The 20995-nt window shown below is 46.8% G+C and overlaps 1 protein-coding gene across 2 annotated transcripts in view; it reads right to left on the reverse strand.

Annotated features, from left to right (window-relative positions):
• Window positions 1-20995, reverse strand: part of epha4b (eph receptor A4b) — a 132843-nt gene that overhangs the window by 25754 nt on the left and 86094 nt on the right. For both annotated transcript variants that reach the window (XM_036966037.2, XM_036966038.2), the window contains exons 11-12: window positions 3178-3245; window positions 2206-2331 (exon numbers count right to left, since the gene is read on the reverse strand). In XM_036966037.2, the coding sequence (XP_036821932.1) occupies window positions 2206-2331; window positions 3178-3245 (194 nt within the window). The remainder of the gene's footprint in view (window positions 1-2205; window positions 2332-3177; window positions 3246-20995) is intronic.

The raw sequence follows: 20995 nt of genomic DNA on the forward strand, positions 1-20995 counted from the left end.
CTACACACTTCCCCAAACTCACCTACAACACAGACACACAGCATAAATAACTACACACTTCCCCAAACTCACCTACAACATACAGAGTATAAATAACTACACACCTCCCCACACTCACCAACAACACACACAGTATAAATAACTACACACTTCCCCACACTCACCAACAACACACACACACACACAGTATAAATAACTATACACTTCCCCACACTCACCAACAACACACACACAGTATAAATAACTACACATTTCCCCAAACTCACCTACAACACACAGTATAAATAACAACACACTTCCCCACACTCACCTACAACACACACAGTATAAATAACTACACATTTCCCCACACTCACCAACAACACACACAGTATAAATAACTACACATTTCCCCAAACTCACCTACAACACACAGTATAAATAACAACACACTTCCCCAAACCCACCTACAATATACACAGTATAAATAACTACACACTTCCCCACACTCACCTACAACACACACAGTATAAATAACTACACACTTCCCCACACTCACCTACAACACACACACAGTATAAATAACTACACACTTCCCCACACTCACCTACAACACACACACACAGTATAAATAACTACACACTTCCCCACACTCACCTACAACACACACAGTATAAATAACTACACACTTCCCCACACTCACTTACAACACACACAGTATAAATAACTACACACTCCCCCACACTCACCTACAACACACAGTATAAATAACTACACACTTCGCCAAACTCACCTACAACACACAGTATAAATAACTACACACTCCCCCACACTCACCTACAACACACACATTATAAATAACTACACCCTCCCCCACACTCACCTACAACACACACAGTATAAATAACTACACACTTCCCCAAACTCACCTACAACACACACAGTATAAATAACAACACACTTCCCCAAACTCACCTACAGTACACACAGTATAAATAACTACACACTTCCCCAAACTCACCTACAACACACACAGTATTAATAACTACACACTTACCCAAACTCACCTACAACACACAGTATAAATAACTACACCCTCCCCCACACTCACCTACAACACACACAGTATAAATAACTACACACTTCCCCACACTCACTTACAACACACACAGTATAAATAACTACACACTCCCCACACTCACCTACAACACACAGTATAAATAACTACACACTTCGCCAAACTCACCTACAACACACAGTATAAATAACTACACACTCCCCCACACTCACCTACAACACACACATTATAAATAACTACACCCTCCCCCACACTCACCTACAACACACACAGTATAAATAACTACACACTTCCCCAAACTCACCTACAACACACACAGTATAAATAACAACACACTTCCCCACACTCACCTACAACACACACAGTATAAATAACTACACACTTCCCCACACTCACCTACAATATACACAGTATAAATAACTATACACTTCCCCAAACTCACCTACAACACACACAGTATTAATAACTACACACTTCCCCAAACTCACCTACAACACACAGTATAAATAACAACACACTTCCCCACACTCACCTACAACACACACACAGTATAAATAACTACACACTTCCCCACACTCACCTACAACACACACAGTATAAATAACTACACACTTCCCCACACTCACTTACAACACACACAGTATAAATAACTACACACTCCCCCACACTCACCTACAACACACAGTATAAATAACTACACACTTCCCCACACTCACCTACAATATACACAGTATAAATAACTACACACTTCCCCACACTCACCAACAACACACACAGTATAAATAACTACACACTTCCCCACACTCACCTACAATATACACAGTATAAATAACTACACACTTCCCCACACTCACCTACAACACACACAGTATAAATAACTACACACTTCCCCAAACTCACCTACAACACACAGTATAAATAACTACACACTCCCCCAAACTCACCTACAACACACAGTATAAGTAACTACACACTCCCCCACACTCACCTACAACACACATACTTTAAACAAAGTGTCTGCAGAATTAACAATCAGATTTCTCTTGACTGCACCACTGGGATTCCACAGGCATCAATGTAATGGCCACTTTTATCACATTTGCAAAGTCATGTTTTTGTAGTTTGAACAGCAACCAGGGATGACTCACCCGCTCCGATGACTCTCTCGATGCGGATGCTGGAAGCATCAATCTCTTTGGCAAAGTCTCTGACTGCCTGGTTAGGGTCCTCATAAGTGTGTGGATGAATATAGGTCTTACTGCCAGGGAGTTTGACTGGAGAGAGATAGAGAGAGGCGGGGGAGGGAGGAGAGAGGGGAAATATGGGGGAGAGAAACAGAGAGAGAGCGAGAGAGGCGGGGGACGGAGGAGAGAGGGGAAATATGGGGGAGAGAAACAGAGAGAGAGCGAGAGAGATGGGCGAAAGAAGAGAGGAGAGAAACATAGAGAGACGTCAATAACCTTCCTTGCAGAAAGCAGGCAGTGAACGACAGTGCGACATAAAAATGAGCTCAACTCCAACGTAATTAAAGTTATGTAAATGGCTCCTGGATCCTTGAGAGTTGAATATCACATATTCAATATTGCTCTCTCGGATGGAACACGTCTCCCGCGTGTTTTGTTATACGTCCTTACAGCAACACCAGAGAATGAATGTCAATTCTGCTCACTTCATACAAGACATTCACTTTCCGAGAAGCAGCCTGAGCACATTCCTACGGACGTGACGGAGTGACTCCTGGTAAGAATCTCAAGTGCTTCTGTATGTTCTCATTGTTTAAGCTGAAAAGCTGAAAAGGGGTGAAGCATATCTCCTGTTTTTCCTACGGAGAGTGAAAGAGGGGCCTATCATGAATTGCAATCGCCTGAATCACTTTCTTGTTTATGTACATGTGAAAATAGCCTGTGACATATCGAAAAGAGTGTACTCTGTGTGTGTGTGTGTGTGTGTGTGTGTGTGTGTGTGATGCGTGGCACAGCAAACACGCCGGCCATTCACGAAACACAATAACGCTTCTTCATAACAAGTAGCAACATCACAAACAACCCCATTACGAAAGGTTTCAATGGACATGAACTTCAACGTCTACTGAGTGTGAGTGTGTGTGTGTGTGTGTGTACCTCGTCCATGTTGAAAATGCATCTTCTCTTCATCAGGGTCCTGTTTGGCTTTGATGTATCCACAGTGTCTGAGGAACAAACCACACCAACAGGTTAATGACATCAAGGTTAGTGTGTGTGTGTGTGTGTTTGCGTGCATGTGTGTGTATGTGAGAGCTTACTTTTATTTCCAGTTTGTGAAACTCCCATGATACATATTGAACAGCCGAGGGCATATTGAAAGTATAGAAACAGTTCCCCCCCCCCCCCCCCCCCACCTCCCTCTCTCTCGCTGGTCTCTGTATGCAGGAGCCTGGGGGTGTGAAAGCAGTAGTCCTTCACTCTCTTTCTCCTCCCCCCTTCTCTCTCTCCCTTCCTCTGCTTCCCTCTCTGTCCTTTTCTCTGGTGTGCGTAGTAGCCTGAGGGTGTTCGTAAGTGTGTGTGTGTGTGTGTGTGTGTGTGTGTACCCTCCAGTGTTCAGTCATCCCCTTTCAGTAGAAGTGCATATAGGTCCATGCATTACCGTGCAATACACCCCTTCAACTCTTCTGACAACCTTTGTGCTCATTAACTACCTCTGTGTTCACCTCCATGGGCTACCACACACACCCACACACACACACACACACACACACACACACACACACACACAACCTGGATCAATAACAACCACCAATCAATTGATCCACCCAGCGGTGAGGATGTGTTAAACTAGCTCTGGTTAAAAAGCACCACTGTTTGCGAGAGGTTAAGGAGCGGTTGGGTGCTGAGTGGTTAACGTTAGCTTCTCTCTGCTCCGCTCTGTAAAACTTCAGTAGGAAAACAGCACATTTAACAAGCCAATTAACACAAAACACCATTACATTTAACGCTCGCTTAAATACAGCTTGAAGGTTTTAGCCCAAAACATAAAAGAGTGAAATCCATTTTCACATCGTCAGGTACTAAAACGCCATATAAATGGTTTATTTCCTGTCTCCTCTCCTCCCTTCTCCTTTCCTCTTCTTCATTTCCTCTCCTCTCTTCCTTCAAACTAACTTTCCCCTTCTCTTCTTCTCCTCTCTCCATTCCCCCTCTCCTCCCTCTGTCCTATCGCCTCTCATTACGAAGACTTATGAAGGGAAGTCATTCTGGGAAAGAAACCCTGTCCATCTCTTCCATCCTAATCAGGGGCCCAGTACATCTTAAAGCCATTCTGATTGTAATTAGTTTGGGATCAGTTCCAAGAACTGTGATCAACCACTTTGACATCTAGTCACCGACTAGAGATGGAGAAGAAAGAATGAACGCTGAAGATCCCTGGCCAGCAAAGAGGAATGATGGACAAGTGAGACACAGGGCAAAAAGGGGGAGAGGAAGGAGAGGTGAAGGGGATACTGAGGGGCTTGTTAGCCTCAGTAAATATGACAGTCATTTGGTGCCTAATCTCTATGTTGGTTTTTACACAGCTGAACGGATGGAATAACTCAGCCTACAATGGACCCTCTAGGGAATACTGTCTCTGTCTGGGACTGGAGTGAGGGATGAAGGGGAGGCCTAAGGCAGAGAGGGTTACAGGGCAAAATACACACACACCCCTCTGCCATGTGTTCGGCTGGGGGGGTCCCTTAGGTCGAGGTTGGGGGCTGGGGGGTAAAATTAGGAAGCGTTAGGGGAGTATGGGAGGGTGTGTGTGTGTGTGGGAGGGGGGTGGGTCCCACCTGTTTATCAGCTGGGTACAAGCCAGAGGGGGTACTGTGATCATTACCCCCCAACACGTACCGCCACGGAGACACCACCGCTTGGGGCAAGTGTCTAGAGCATATGGGGAATGGGGAGACCAGTTCACACCTCTGCCCCAACTGCAATGGAAAACTCCCATGAGGGTACAGCCCTCTAACCCTTACCCCCTACACACACACACACACACACACACACACACCCTACACACAAACACACCCCATACACACACACACCCCATACACACACACACACCTTCCTACACACCCTACACACACACCCTGCACACACACACCCCCTACACACACCCTACATATACCCTACACACACACACGCCCACCTACACACACACACACACCTACACCCACCTACACCCCCACACCCACCACACACACAGACACCCTACACACACACACACCCACATACACATACACACACACCCACCTACACAAACACACACCCACCTACAAACACACACACTGCAGTGCACCTGAGGCAAGGCACAAACAACCCAAGCGCACTGATGACATTTTTCCCCATTCCCTGTGTGTGTGTGTGTAAATGGGGTTCTCTAAGAGGGGCACACGCATTTCCACAGTAATTACAGTGTGCCTCATCTAGCCTCTCAAGTTAGAAGTGTCATGATTCATTACCGCTGAAAGACATCTCTAAAATCACATGAACACGAGCACACACACACAAACGCGCACACGCACACACACACACACACACACACACACACACACACACACACACACACACACACACACACACACACACACAGCATTGGTTGGGTCCCAGAGGAATTTTGTGCCCCACAAGCAACAAAACATAAAGGTAAGTTCACTATAACGCAGTAAACAGAAGGTTTTGTAAAAACTCAAAATACCTGAATAGTCTAGAGATCAACACAAACCGACCCAAGAGCTAGACAGGAGCTTAGGTTGGTTGAATGTCTGTTCAAATGGGTCGGCTTTATGCATCTGTTCTACAGTACCACTTTATATTTATAAGTACTAACACTGCATATCTGTGTATCTTGGTTCCATCTGTCATCCATAGGTAGTGAGGCTCCATTGCTCCAGTACGTTCCCATCCAATTTAACAACCACATACTCCGTTATCTCTCTCTCTCCCTCCCAATCTCACTCTCTCACACACACCCTTCTCTCTCTCTCTCTCTTATCCCTCTCACACACACCCTTCTTTCTCTCTCTCTCTCCCTCTCACACACACCCTTCTCTCTCGCTCTCTCTCCCTCTCACACACACCCTTCTCTCTCTCTCTCTCACACACACACACACCCTTCTCTCTCTCTCTCTCTCTCTTTCTCTCTCTCTCTCACACACAAACCCTTCTCTCTCTCTCTCTCTCTCTCTCTCTCACCTCACCTCACACACACACACCCTTCTCTCTCTCTCTCACACACACCATTCTCTCGCTCTCTCTCTCTCTCTCACACACATACCATTCTCTCTCTCTCTCTCTCTCTCTCTCACACACACACCCTTCTCTCTCTTTCTCACACACACCCTTCTCTCTTGCTCTCTCACACAAACACCCTTCTCTCTCTCTCTCTCTCTCTCTCACACACACACACCCTTCTCTCTCTCACACACACACACCCTTCTCTCTCTCTCTCACACACACCCTTCTCTCTCTCTCTCTACACACACCCTTTTCTCTCTCTCTCTACACACACACACATAGCAGGTGCACACACATACACACACACTCCTCCACTCCTTCCTCTGTTCCAGTCCACTGAGGACAACAGGCTATTCCTGTCCTCCAAAAGCCACACGCCCCACATTTGCATATCAATTTACTTTTTAATATAATACTCTGTCACTCGAGACCCATTTGTTATTCGGCTAGCGAGGTTCCACCTTCATGGAACTCCATCCATATATTATCCTCCCCATCTCTCTCTCTCTCTCTCTCTCTCTCTCTCTCTCTGTCTCTGTCTCTGTCTCTCTCTCTGTCTCTCTCTCTGTCTCTGTCTCTGTCTCTCCCCCCCCCCCCCCTCTCTCTCTCTCTCTCTCTCTCTCTCTCTCTCTCTCTCTCTCTCTCTCTCTCTCTCTCTCTCTCTCTCTCTCTCTCTCTCCTCCACCGTCTGAGTGGAGGGCTGGAAGCGAATAGAGGTTTTGCTGACAGGCAGGATGTGAGGCAGAAAACACAACGGGGGGGGGGGGGGGGGGTCCTACACTGCATACTAACTAACACGCATTCAGATGAAGAAGGGAGGGAGAGGTAGGGCGAGAGAGAGAGAGAACAAAAGAGAATGGAGGGACACCAAGGGTGAGAGCATAAAAGAGTTTAAGACAAAGAGCACAGGCGAGAGAAAGTCAGAGCGATCGAGAGGGAGAATGCGAGCTGGCCACAGTAGCTGCAGGGCTAAGGCTATCTACAACAGCATCTTTGACAGTAGCTGTAATGGCTGACTCAGGTGCCCTTGTCTGTGTGATCGACACACTGGGGAAAATCGCGCTCCACGCTACGAGAGCGAGAGAAGCACTCTGAAAGACTGTCTTTAGGAAGGCTGCCAAGAGGAGAGAGGGAGAACGAGAGAGAGAAGAGAATAGAGAGGAAGAGATCAAACGGCAGAAACTTTCACAGGAAGAAATGGCTTGATCTATAGAGCTTTCAAGAGAGGGAAAGTTCTAAAAAAGCAGAGAGTGATTTGTGTAAATATGGATGTTGAAATATCCTTGAAACTCAGAGCGAAGGAAAACACAGAGACACACAGAGATCAATCCACTGTTCAAACACATATCCGGCAGAGACAGCTCAAAGTCAAATGAAGTTGCTGTGTGTGTTTTCCGTGTAACCTTGGTTGATTTCTTAACTGGCCTTGCATCCATAGCTAATAAAGGCAGTGTAAACGAGAACTGTATCATTCAATGTGTTTTATATGACAAGCAAGCTTTTATGAGATTAGTCAAAGACCTCAGAGCGTAGAAGGAGAAATTGATATACTCTGGGAGGAAGAAATAGACCTACGGAGGGGGGCCAACACACACACACACACACACACACACACACACATTGTACTTATCCACTTGCCCTCCATTGTAGCCCAGAGCTGTAGATTGTACATGTACAGTATATACAGTGCATTCGGAATGTATTCAGACCCCTAGACTTTTTCCACATTTTGTTACATTACAGCCTTATTCTAAAATTGATTAAATTGTTTTTCCCCCTCATCCACCTATACACAAATCCCCATGATGACAAAGCAAAAACAGGTTATTAGAAAGATTTGCTCATGTATTCAAAAATAAAAAACAAAAATATTGCATTTACATAAGTATTTAGACCCTATACTCAGTACTTTGTTGAAGCACCTTTGTCAGCGATTACAATCTAGAGGCCTAGGTATGACTCTACAAGCTTGGCACACCTGTATTTGGGGAATTTATCCCCAAATGGATGGGGAGCGTTGCTGCACAACTATTTTCAGGTCTCTCCAGAGATGTTCGATCAGGTTCATGTCCGGGCTTTGGCTGGGTCACTCAAAGACATTCAGAGACTTGTCCCGTAGCCACTGCTGCGTTGTCTTGGCTGTGTTGGGGTTGTTGTACTGTTGGAAGGGGAACCCTCGCATCAGTCTGAGGTCCTGAGCGCTCTGGAGCAGGTTTTCATCAAGGATCTCTCTGTACTTTGTTCCGTTCATCTTTCGCTCAATCCTGACTAGTCTCCCAGTCGCTGTCGCCGAAAAACATCCCCACAGCTTCCGTCTGGCCACTCCACCATAAAGGCCTGATTGGTGGAGTGCTGCTGTCCTTCTGGAGGGTTCTCCCATCTCCACAGAGGAACTCTGGAGCTCTGTCAGAGTGACCATTGCATTCTTCCTGACCAAGGCCATTCTCCCCCGATTGCTTCTTCCATTTAAGAATGATGGAGGCCATTGTGTTCTTGGGGACCTTCAATGCTGTAGAAATATTTTGGTACCCTTCCCCAGATCTGTGCTTCGACACAATCCTGTCTCGGAGCTCTATGGACAATTCCTTCGACCTCTTAGCTTGCTTTTTTGCTCTGACATACACTGTCAACTGTGGGATCTTATATAGACAGGTGCCTTTCCAAATCGTGTCCAATCAACTGAATTTACCACAGGTGGACTCCAATCAAGTTGTAGAAACATCTCAAGGATGATCAATGGAAACAGGATGCACCTGAGATCAATTTTGAGTCACATAGCAAAGCGTCTGAATACTTATGTAAAAAAATATATATATATATATATATATATATATATATATATATATTTTTTTAAATGTTTATTTAACTAGGTAGTTCAGTTAAGAACAACTTCTTATTTACAATGATGGTCAACACCGGCCAAACCCAAGCGGCGCTGGGCCAATTGTGCGCCACCCTATGGGACTCCCGATCATGGCCTGTTGTGATGCAGCCTGGATTCGAACCAGGGTGTCTGTAGTGAAGCCTCAAGCACTGAGATGCAGTGTCTTAGACTACTGCGCCACTCTGTATTGCAAAAATGTCTAAAAACCTGTTTTCGCTTTGTCATTATGGGGTATTGTGTGTAGATTGATGAGGGAAAAATACTATTTCATACATTTTAGAATAAGGCTGTAATGTAACAAAATGTAGAAAAAGTCAAGGAGTCTGAATACTTTCCTAATGCACTGTGTGTGTGTGTGTGTGTGTGTGTGTGTGTGTGTGGTGTGTGTGTGTGTGTGTGTGTGTGTGTGTGTGTGTGTGTGTGTATGTGTGTATGTGTGTATGTGTGTGTGTGTGTGTGTGTGTGTGTGTGTGTGTGTGTGTGTGTGTGTGTGTGTGTTTCTCAACATACAGTACGTGGACTTTACTGTGTGTTCTTGATGCGTTTGTACCTCTTAACCAACAATCTGTTTGTCTATAATGTTCAATCAGCCCATTCAGATGAGCGAGTGTTTGCTACGCTTTTAAAAATGTGATACCTGGTCATAGTAATAATAATAAGACATTGGACTTATATAGTGATTTTTAAGGACCCAAAGTCTTTTAACATTTAAAGAAATGAAACAAAAAAAAACAGTCTAAACAAAAACACATCAGACTAAACGAAAACGTGAACAAAGAGAGAGGGGTGGGCTCAAGGAAGGGAAGGTTGGATTTAGCTACAAACCCGGGTTTAGAGTAAGGGTTTGAGTTAGGAGGTGCTCAGTATGGTGAAGAGAGGAGTGTCTTTGTAGTGTATTGCTTTGCTTGTGTGTACAGTCTGTCTGGGTGTGTGGGGAGGGGGGGGGGGGGGGGGGGGGGGGGGCTTAAGGATAGGCCTTGTCAAAGAGGTGGGGCTTTAGAAGGGACTGAAATATGGTGATGGACTAAGAGTCACGGATGGCTGGAGGGAGGGAGTTCTCCAAGCCCTGGAGAAGGCCCTGATGCCGAAGTGCCGGGGCTTCAACCTGGGGATGACAAGGTGGCCTGCTGTGGTGGAACAGAGTGCGTGTGTGGGTTTGTAGGGAAGAAGAAGGTCTGAGAGGTAGAACTGCAGCTGAAGTGTGGCCATTGAGGGAGACCTAGTGGGTGTGAATGTCCTTGATGTAGTGAGGGTGTGTGTGTGTGTGTGTGTGTGTGTGTGTGTGTGTGAGAGAGAGAGAGAGCTGACTACACAGAACAAGCCGGGTTCCTGTTGAGCTGAGGTGATGAGTTTACTATTCACAGAAGAAGACAGCCAGAGGACTAGTGTAACCACTTTGCTTCAGTCAAAGTTGCCCTCTAAAGGCTAAGGCAAAACTATCGGTGGCTGACAGACATTTAAAAGAGGTTTGGTTTCTCTGACAATAAAGCAACGTAAGTATCTCATGACAATAACAATCCAGGGCCAAGGAAAATAGGAGTAGGAGGGTCACAACATAGAGAAAGAAAAGAAAATACAAAAACTTTCACAAAATCCCCTATAAATCTTTCTGTTGTTCCTATGTAAACTCCAGACTGTCCTGTGTCTTTGTTAGCCGGCGTGTGAAGCAGGCAGGCAGGCAGGCAGGCAGGCAGGCAGGCAGGCAGGCAGGCAGGCAGGCAGGCAGGCAGGCAGGCAGGCAGGCAGGCAGGCAGGCAGGCAGGCATCTATATGTCTGTGTGTCCTTATCATAGTCTCTCTTCACAGGAGGTGCATGGTGAGCTATATGCCCTGGTGGTCCAGCCTGTACTCACTACACTAATCTCTCCTGTGACACAGACAAAGACACTGCCCTTATATTGCCCTGCCTGGAACGTCGCCTATTGCCTTCTATTGCCTCGGCTGCTAATCCCTCTGACAGACACACGCACATAAAAGGTACGCCCTCAAGTATGCGCACACACACACAAATGCAAGTGTACACACACACTCTCTCTCTCTCACACACACACAGTGATCATTAGCATGGATGAGAGAGTGTGTCGAGAGGAGATCAGACAATCTCTAATCACATCGCCTGTGTGACATACTGCTAATAGGATGGACTTGAGAACAGGGTCTCTCTCTCTCCCCCTATCCCTTTCTCTCTCGCTCTCTCCATCCCCCCTTCATTCTCTTCTAATCAATGGGAGTGGGTCTTCAGATTAAAGGTAATGCTAATCAGAGAATAACACACACGCACAGACACACACCCCACTGGGCAAAAATGTCAATTCAACGTCAATTCAACGTCAATTTCCTTGAAATGATGTGGAAACAACATTGATTCAACCAGTCTATGCCCAGTAAGACAGCACACACACAACAACAACAACAAAAACGCATCCAGACAGCCACTAAAGTCCCGCTGTGTTTCATCACGACTCACAATAACAGGTATCCCATTTAATATCAAGCTATTAGATCAAATGTAATTAAGGTGAATTAGAAACATTGATTCAATTCAATCTCACAATTTCATGCCCAAACTAAGCTTCGAAACACCATCTGATCAAGATTTGTATTTCTACCCTGTAATGTTGAATCCATTTGACTGCAGTTCTACAATAATATAACCCTGGGGTTCAGCGAGCCAGAGTAACTCTAATGTCCGGGAAAACAAAGGAAGCGAGTGAGGCAGGAAAATAGAGGGAGAGAGAAAAATGCACCCGTCTTTTCCTACTAGCGCTGACTTTGAAGAAAACTACTTTGTTGAGGGACAAATAGACCTACTACGATTGTGATGGGTAGTCGTCTCTCACCTAGCTAATCTGAAGATGAATACTAAATGGCTAAAATGTCAAACGAGAGAAAATAGAGAGCAAATGGCACCCGGGCCTTATCTTTTACCCCTTCCCCCCCCCCCCTCTTCCTCCTTCCATCTGGCGTCCAGCCAAAAAGCTCTTCTGACCGCTTTAGAAAAAGATTTACTCAGCCAGAGGTAATTATTAGGAAGGGGAAATGATTAGCAATAGAGTTATGGAATATAAATCTGTCTGTGTTTCATTAAACGTGTTCAGGAAACATTTCATTTAGCATTAAATCCGCGGGAGTACGAGGACTCCCAGACGAGATGAGAAGAGAAGAGAGGAGAAGAGAGAGAGAGAGAGAAAGGAAAGGGCGGGTCAGAATGTTTCATATGTCAAACAGCCATGATAGTGACAGAAAAGGGAGAGAAGAGAGAAAAGGAAAGAGACAATTCCAATAAAGTTGTTATTTGTCGCGTGCGCCGAATACGACGGGTGTAGACCTCAGCGTGAAATGCTTACTTACGAGCCCTTCCCAATGATGCAGAGTAAAAAATGTAAAAAATTTGTAACAGAAGAATAAAATGTGCAAGAATGAAGCTATATACAGATCAATGTAGGTGGATACAAGGTATTTGAGGTAGCTACAGTATGTGTTTTCCACCCGCTCCGCTAAAAAAACGCTCCTTGCTCACAGTGTCACACCCTGATCCGTTTCACCTGTCCTCGTTATTGTCTCGACCCCCTCCAGGTGTTGCTTGTTTCCCCAGTGTATTTATCCCTGTGTTTCCTGTCTCTCTGTGGCAGTTCGTCTTGTATGTTTCCAAGTCAACCACCGTTTTTTTAATAAACACCATGAAAAGGTGACTGTAAGAAACGCTAGGCTACATGTCATATTAAACAGCATGTAAAACACTCTAAATAGGTCAGGAGCCGGACAAGGAGCCTAAGAAGGAACGGAAATGAATGATTTTGGCTATATTATTCAACTATTATTTCAATTATTTCAAGGCTATAATCTAGAAATAAATAAATTGTGAAGAATTTGCGAGTGCGAGGCTTGCAGGAACATAAAGCTCTCAGCACTTAACAACATTTAGTTGTATTACATCTTTATAGTCTATAAATTGCGCATATAGGCTGTGACTTACTTAGAATTAAATAAAAATGGATTATTAGGCTCAGTGCCCTTGAATTCAGTTTTAGAATCACGAGTTTGGCCATGCGATGGAGCCTGGAGAGCAGGCCAGCAGGGGAGAACACCCTCTCCACGCTTGCAGAGCCACTGGGGATGCTAAACACCATTCGGGCCACTCTTGCCAGGCTGGGCAGGGATGCAAAGTTGTTTCAAAAAAATGTCTATAGGTAGGCTTAAAAGTTTGAAAGAGGCAATATGCCAGCAGGCCTATTGGGCAAAAATCAATGATAGCCTACTGCATAGATAATAGAACTAAAATGAACAAAACTTTTAAGATATCATATTTTTTGGGGGTTTATAGATACTTTGCTACAATGTCACACTATGCTAGCTACCCACATTGATCCTTTCTGTTAGCATATGCACATAGTACAACATCATGCTTTTGGGATTTGTGTCTTTTCACACTCCACAATGTGAAGTAAGTTGTGGACACCACATCACCGCACTCCCTCTCTTGCTCTTGGTCCTCCTCGTCTTTGTAAGTCACCTGTATTTTGCACATGTGCATTTCATCAGTTTCTTTATGAAAATGCTTGGCGAACTCAATGACAGTAGCTAAAGCAAGGGGCTACAGCAGCACACAAGTAGCTGGGAGCAAACTGGAGCAGTACTGGAGCGATGTTGGAGCGGGCGAGAAGGCCGACGCTCCAGCTTTTGGGGAAACTCGATTGGCACTCCAGTGAATTTGGGGACCAACAGCCCATATCAGTATGTAGACCTATCATCACATCATGGTTCCTTTTTTTATTGTGACAGGTAGACCTACATTGGCTGCAGCATAGCCTATGCTACAATAATATTAAGACTGAATCCGCATCTAATTTACACATCTTCATCTGGCTATCAGGGGTTTTTATTGTCTATTGCAGCTGTGGAGTTTTAAAACAGTCCTATATCGTTGCTTGAAATCAGTGTGCAAACTGCATACAAAATAGATAATCCTGTTCAATACTGATAGCTGATATTGTCCTATACAGTCCATTCGGAAAGTATTCAGACCCCTTGACTATTTCCACATTTTGGTATGTTACAGCCTTATTCTAAAATGGATTCAATTGTATTCCCCCTCCCCCTCATGAACCGACACACAATACCCAATAATGACGAAGGAAAAACAGATTTTTTACAAATGTTTGCTAATTTATTAAAAAAAACTACAACAGGAATATTACATTTACATAAGTATTCAGACCGTTTACTCAGTACTTTGTTGAAGCACCTTTGGCAGGGATTACAGCCTCGAGTCTTCTTGGGTACAAGCTTGGTACACCAGCATTTGAGGAGTTTCTCTCATTCTCCTCTGAAGATCCTCTCAAGCTCTGTCAGGTTGGATGGGGAGCGTTGCTGCACAGCTATTTTCAGGTCTCTCCAGAGATTCTCGATTGGGTTCAAGTCCGGGCTCTGGCTGGGCCACTCAAGGATATTCTGAGACTTGTCACGAAGCCACTCCTGCGTTGTCTTGGCTGTGTGCTTAGGGACGTTGTCCTGTTGGAAGGTGAACCTTCTCCCCAGTCTGAGGTCCTGAGCGCTCTGGAGCAGGATTTCATCAAGGATCTCTCTGTACTTTGCTCTGTTCATCGTTTCCTCAATCCTAACTAGTCTCCCAGTCCCTGCCCTGAAAAACATCCCCACAACATGATGATGCCACCACCGTGCTTCACCCTAGGGATGGTGCCAGGTTTCCTCCAGACATGACGCTTGGCTTTCAGGCAAATAGTTCAATCTTGGTTTCATCAGACCAGAAAATCTTGTTTCTCATGGTCTGGGAGTACTTTAGGTCTCTTGTGGCAAACTCCAAGCAGGCTATCACGTGTCTTTAACTGATGAGTGGCTTCCGTCTGGCCACTCTACCATAAAGGCCTGATTGGTGGAGTGCTGCAGAGATGGTTGGCCTTCTGGAAGGTGCTCCTATCTCCACAATTCTGGAGCTCTGTCAGACTGACCATTGGGATCTTGGTCATCTCCCTGACCAAGGACCTACTCCCCCGATTGCTTAGTTGGGACCTTATATAGACAAGTGTGTGCCTTTCCAAATCACGTCCAATCAATTGGATTTACCACAGGTGGACACCAATCAAGTTGTAGAAACATCTCAAGGATGATCAATGGAAACCTGAGCTCAATTTTGAGTCTCATAGCAAAGGGTCTGTATACTTATGTAAATAAAGTATTTCTTTATTTTATAATTAAAAAATGAGCAAACATTTTAAAAAAAAAACTGTTTTCACTGTCTCTATGGGGTATTGTGTAAAAAAGGCTCCTTAGCTCTTGGAGTCCCATGCAGGAAAAGCTAGACCAGAATAGCTTTCTGGACATAATTTTTTTTTATAGCATTTCTTATACCAATAGACTATTTGAAAAGGGACGCAAGCAAATAGAAGTCACGGGTAGTTTGAAAGAAGAGTGAACGCGTGATGGCGGTAGGCTATAGCAGTTATTTATTCAGACCCTTAACCATTCAATGCTCGTGAAGAGAAGTGAAAGCCACCTCCATCTCATTCCAGTCCTACATTAATATTTCAAGCATATCATTAGAATGATGAAGATAAGGACAACAAAACACATTTCATTTAACTGTTGAAAACGAGGAAGGTATGAAGGAAGGTATGAAGGAAGGTATGAAGCAACACTAGAGAGAGAAAGAGGAGGTAGGCTATTAACATTGGGGGAAATATTATGAAACCAATTTATCAAATTCGCTAGCCTATACTTGTAACTGTTACGGTGCGTGAATGAGGACCCAAAAGCGAATTAACTTAAACAGAGCTTCTTTAATTACCAAACATAGGTAGGCTCAGACGGACCGGCAGATTCCGACAGGACAAGACAAGGTTACAGCAAACATGACGACAGTCTGGTTCAGGCATGAAACACAACAAACAAGAATCCGACAAGGACATGAGCAGAAACAGAGAGAGATATAGGGACCTAATCAGAGGGAAAAAGGGAACAGGTGGGAAAAGGGGTGACGAGGTGGTTAGGAGGAGACAAGACACAGCTGGGGGAAAGAGGGGGAGAAAAGGTAACCTAACAACGACCAGCAGAGGGAGACAGGGTGAAGGGAAAGGACAGAGACAAGACACAACATGACAGTACATGACAGTACCCCCCCACTCACCGAGCGCCTCCTGGCGCACTCGAGGAGGAAACCTGGCGGCAACGGAGGAAATCCTCGATCAGCGCACGGTCCAGCACGTCCCGAGAGGGAACCCAACTCCTCTCCTCAGGACCGTACCCCTCCCAATCTACGAGGTACTGGTGACCACGGCCCCGAGGACGCATGTCCAAAATTCTACGGACCCTGTAGATGGGTGCGCCCTCGACAAGGATGGGGGGGGGGGGGGGGAAGACGAGCGGGGGCGCGAAGGACGGGCTTGATGCAGGAGACATGGAAGACCGGGTGGACGCGACGAAGGTATCGCGGAAGAAGAAGTCGAACTGCGACAGGATTAATGACCCGAGAAATACGGAACGGACCAATGAACCGCGGGGTCAACTTGCGAGAAGCCGTCTTAAGGGGAAGGTTCTGAGTGGAGAGCCAAACTCTCTGACCGCGACAATATCTAGGAGTCTTAGTTCTACGCTTATTAGCAGCCCTCACAGTCTGCGTCCTATAACGGCAAAGTGCAGACCTGACCCTCTTCCAGGTGCGCTCGCAACGTTGGACAAAAGCCTGAGCGGAGGGGACGCTGGACTCGGCGAACTGAGATGAGAACAGCGGAGGCTGGTACCCGAGGCTACTCTGAAAAGGAGATAGCCCGGTCGCAGACGAAGGAAGCGAGTTGTGGGCGTATTCTGCCCAGGGGAGCTGTTCTGACCAAGACGCAGGGTTGCGAAAAGAAAGACTGCGTAAGATGCGACCAATAGTCTGATTGGCCCGTTCTGCTTGACCGTTAGACTGGGGGTGAAAGCCGGAAGAGAGACTGACGGAAGCCCCAATCAAACGGCAAAACTCCCTCCAAAATTGAGACGTGAATTGCGGACCTCTGTCCGAAACGACGTCCGACGGAAGGCCATGAATTCTGAAAACATTCTCGATGATGATCTGTGCCGTCTCTTTAGCAGAAGGAAGCTTAGCAAGGGGAATGAAATGAGCCGCCTTAGAGAACCTATCGACAACCGTAAGAATAACAGTCTTCCCCGCTGACGAAGGCAGTCCGGTGACAAAATCTAAGGCGATGTGAGACCACGGTCGAGAGGGAATAGGAAGCGGCCTGAGACGGCCGGCAGGAGGAGAGTTACCGGACTTAGTCTGCGCGCAGACCGAACAAGCAGCCACGAAACGACGCGTGTCATGCTCCCGGGTGGGCCACCAAAAACGCTGGCGAATGGAAGCAAGCGTACCCCGAACGCCAGGGTGGCCGGCTAACTTGGCAGAGTGAGCCCACTGAAGAACGGCCAGACGAGTAGGAACGGGAACGAAAAGAAGGTTCCTAGGACAAGCGCGCGGCGACGGAGTGTGAGTGAGCGCTTGCTTTACCTGCCTCTCTATTCCCCAGACAGTCAACCCGACAACACGCCCCTCAGGGAGAATCCCCTCGGGGTCAGTGGAGGCTACTGAAGAACTGAAGAGACGAGACAAAGCATCAGGCTTGGTGTTCTTAGAGCCCGGACGATAAGAAATCACGAACTCGAAACGAGCGAAAAACAGCGCCCAACGCGCCTGACGCGCATTAAGTCGTTTGGCAGAACGGATGTACTCAAGGTTCCTATGGTCAGTCCAAACGACAAAAGGAACGGTCGCCCCCTCCAACCACTGTCGCCATTCGCCTAGGGCTAACCGGATGGCGAGCAGTTCGCGGTTACCCACATCATAGTTACGTTCCGACGGCGACAGGCGATGAGAAAAATACGCGCATGGGTGGACCTTGTCGTCAGAGAGGGAGCGCTGAGAAAGAATGGCTCCCACGCCCACCTCTGACGCGTCAACCTCGACAACGAACTGTCTAGAGACGTCAGGTGTAACAAGGATAGGAGCGGATGTAAAACGATTCTTGAGGAGATCAAAAGCTCCCTGGGCGGAAAGGGACCACTTAAAGCACGTCTTGACAGAAGTAAGGGCTGTGAGAGGAGCTGCCACCTGACCGAAATTACGGATGAAACGACGATAGAAGTTCGCGAAGCCGAGAAAGCGCTGCAGCTCGACGCGTGACTTAGGGACGGGCCAATCAATGACAGCTTGGACCTTAGCGGGATCCATCTTAATGCCTTCAGCGGAAATAACAGAACCGAGAAATGTGACGGAGGAGGCATGAAAAGTGCACTTCTCAGCCTTCACAAAAAGACAATTCTCTAAAAGGCGCTGGAGGACACGTCGAACGTGCTGAACATGAATCTGGAGTGACGGTGAAAAAATCAGGATATCGTCAAGGTAAACGAAAACAAAGATGTTCAGCATGTCTCTCAGGACATCATTGACTAATGCCTGAAAGACAGCTGGAGCGTTAGCGAGGCCGAAAGGAAGAACCCGGTATTCAAAGTGCCCTAACGGAGTGTTAAACGCCGTCTTCCACTCGTCCCCCTCCCTGATGCGCACGAGATGGTAAGCGTTACGAAGGTCCAACTTAGTGAAAAACCTGGCTCCCTGCAGGATCTCGAAGGCTGAAGACATAAGAGGAAGCGGATAACGATTCTTCACTGTTATGTCATTCAGCCCTCGATAATCTATGCAGGGGCGCAGAGACCCGTCCTTCTTCTTGACAAAAAAAAACCCCGCTCCGGCGGGAGAGGAGGAGGGGACTATGGTACCGGCGTCAAGAGCTACAGACAAATAATCTTCGAGAGCCTTACGTTCAGGAGCCGACAGAGAGTATAGTCTACCCCGGGGGGGGGTGGTTCCCGGAAGGAGATCAATACTACAATCATACGACCGGTGTGAAGGAAGAGAGGTGGCCCTGGACCGACTGAACACCGTGCGCAGATCGTGATATTCCTCCGGCACCCCTGTCAAATCACCAGGCTCCTCCTGTGAAGAAGAGACAGAGGAAACAGGAGGGATAGCAGACATTAAACATTTCACATGACAAGAGACGTTCCAGGAGAGGATAGAATTACTAGACCAATTAATGGAAGGATTATGACAAACTAGCCAGGGATGGCCCAAAACAACAGGTGTAAAAGGTGAACGAAAAATTAAAAAAGAAATGGTTTCACTATGATTACCAGAAACAGTGAGGGTTAAAGGTAGCGTCTCACGCTGAATCCTGGGGAGAGGACTACCATCCAGGGCGAACAAGGCCGTGGGCTCCTTTAACTGTCTGAGAGGAATGTCATGTTCCCGAGCCCAGGTCTCGTCCATAAAACAGCCCTCCGCCCCAGAGTCTATTAAGGCACTGCAGGAAGCTGACGAACCGGTCCAGCGTAGATGGACCGACAAGGTAGTGCAGGATCTTGAAGGAGAGACAGGAGTAGTAGCGCTCACCAGTAGCCCTCCGCTTACTGATGAGCTCTGGCCTTTTACTGGACATGAAGTGACAAAATGACCAGCGGAACCGCAATAGAGACAGAGGCGGTTGGTGATTCTCCGTTCCCTCTCCTTAGTCGAGATGCGGATACCTCCCAGCTGCATGGGCTCAGCACCCGAGCCGGCAGAGGAAGATGGTAGTGATGCGGAGAGGGGGGCCACGGAGAACGCGAGCTCCTTTCCACGAGCTCGGTGACGAAGATCAACCCGTCGCTCAATGCGAATAGCGAGTTCAATCAAGGAATCCACGCTGGAAGGAACCTCCCGGGAGAGAATCTCATCCTTTACCTCTGCGCGGAGACCCTCCAGAAAACGAGCGAGCAAAGCCGGCTCGTTCCAGCCACTGGAGGCAGCAAGAGTGCGAAACTCAATAGAGTAGTCTGTTATGGATCGATTACCTTGACATAGGGAAGACAGGGCCCTGGAAGCCTCCTCCCCAAAAACAGATCGATCAAAAACCCGTATCATCTCATCCTTAAAGTCCTGATACTGGTTAGTACACTCAGCCCTTGCCTCCCAGATTGCCGTGCCCCACTCACGAGCCCGTCCAATAAGGAGAGATATGACGTAGGCGACACGAGCAGTGCTCCTGGAGAAAGTGTAGGGCTGGAGAGAAAACACAATATCACACTGGGTGAGGAACGAGCGGCATTCAGTGGGCTCCCCAGAGTAACACGGCGGGTTATTGATTCTGGGCTCCGGAGATTCGAAAGCCCTGGAAGTGGCCGGTGGATCGAGGCGGAGATGGTGAACCTGTTCTGTGAGGTTGGAGACTTGGGTGGCCAGGGTCTCAACGGCATGTCGATCAGCAGACAATTCCTGCTCGTGTCTGCCTAGCATCGCTCCCTGGATCCCGACGGCTGAGTGGAGAGGATCCGAAGTCGCTGGGTCCATTCTTGGTCGGATTCTTCTGTTACGGTGCGTGAATGAGGACCCAAAAGCGAATTAACTTAAACAGAGCTTCTTTAATTACCAAACATAGGTAGGCTCAGACGGACCGGCAGATTCCGACAGGACAAGACAAGGTTACAGCAAACATGACGACAGTCTGGTTCAGGCATGAAACACAACAAACAAGAATCCGACAAGGACAGGAGCAGAAACAGAGAGAGATATAGGGACCTAATCAGAGGGAAAAAGGGAACAGGTGGGAAAAGGGGTGACGAGGTGGTTAGGAGGAGACAAGACACAGCTGGGGGAAAGAGGGGGAGAAAAGGTAACCTAACAACGACCAGCAGAGGGAGACAGGGTGAAGGGAAAGGACAGAGACAAGACACAACATGACAGTACATGACAGTAACTTTGTTGGCCGTATGTGC

This window comes from Oncorhynchus mykiss, chromosome 28 (genome assembly GCF_057628025.1).
Source record: "Oncorhynchus mykiss isolate SJ-2025 chromosome 28, ASM5762802v1, whole genome shotgun sequence".
Taxonomy (NCBI): Eukaryota; Metazoa; Chordata; class Actinopteri; order Salmoniformes; family Salmonidae; genus Oncorhynchus; species Oncorhynchus mykiss.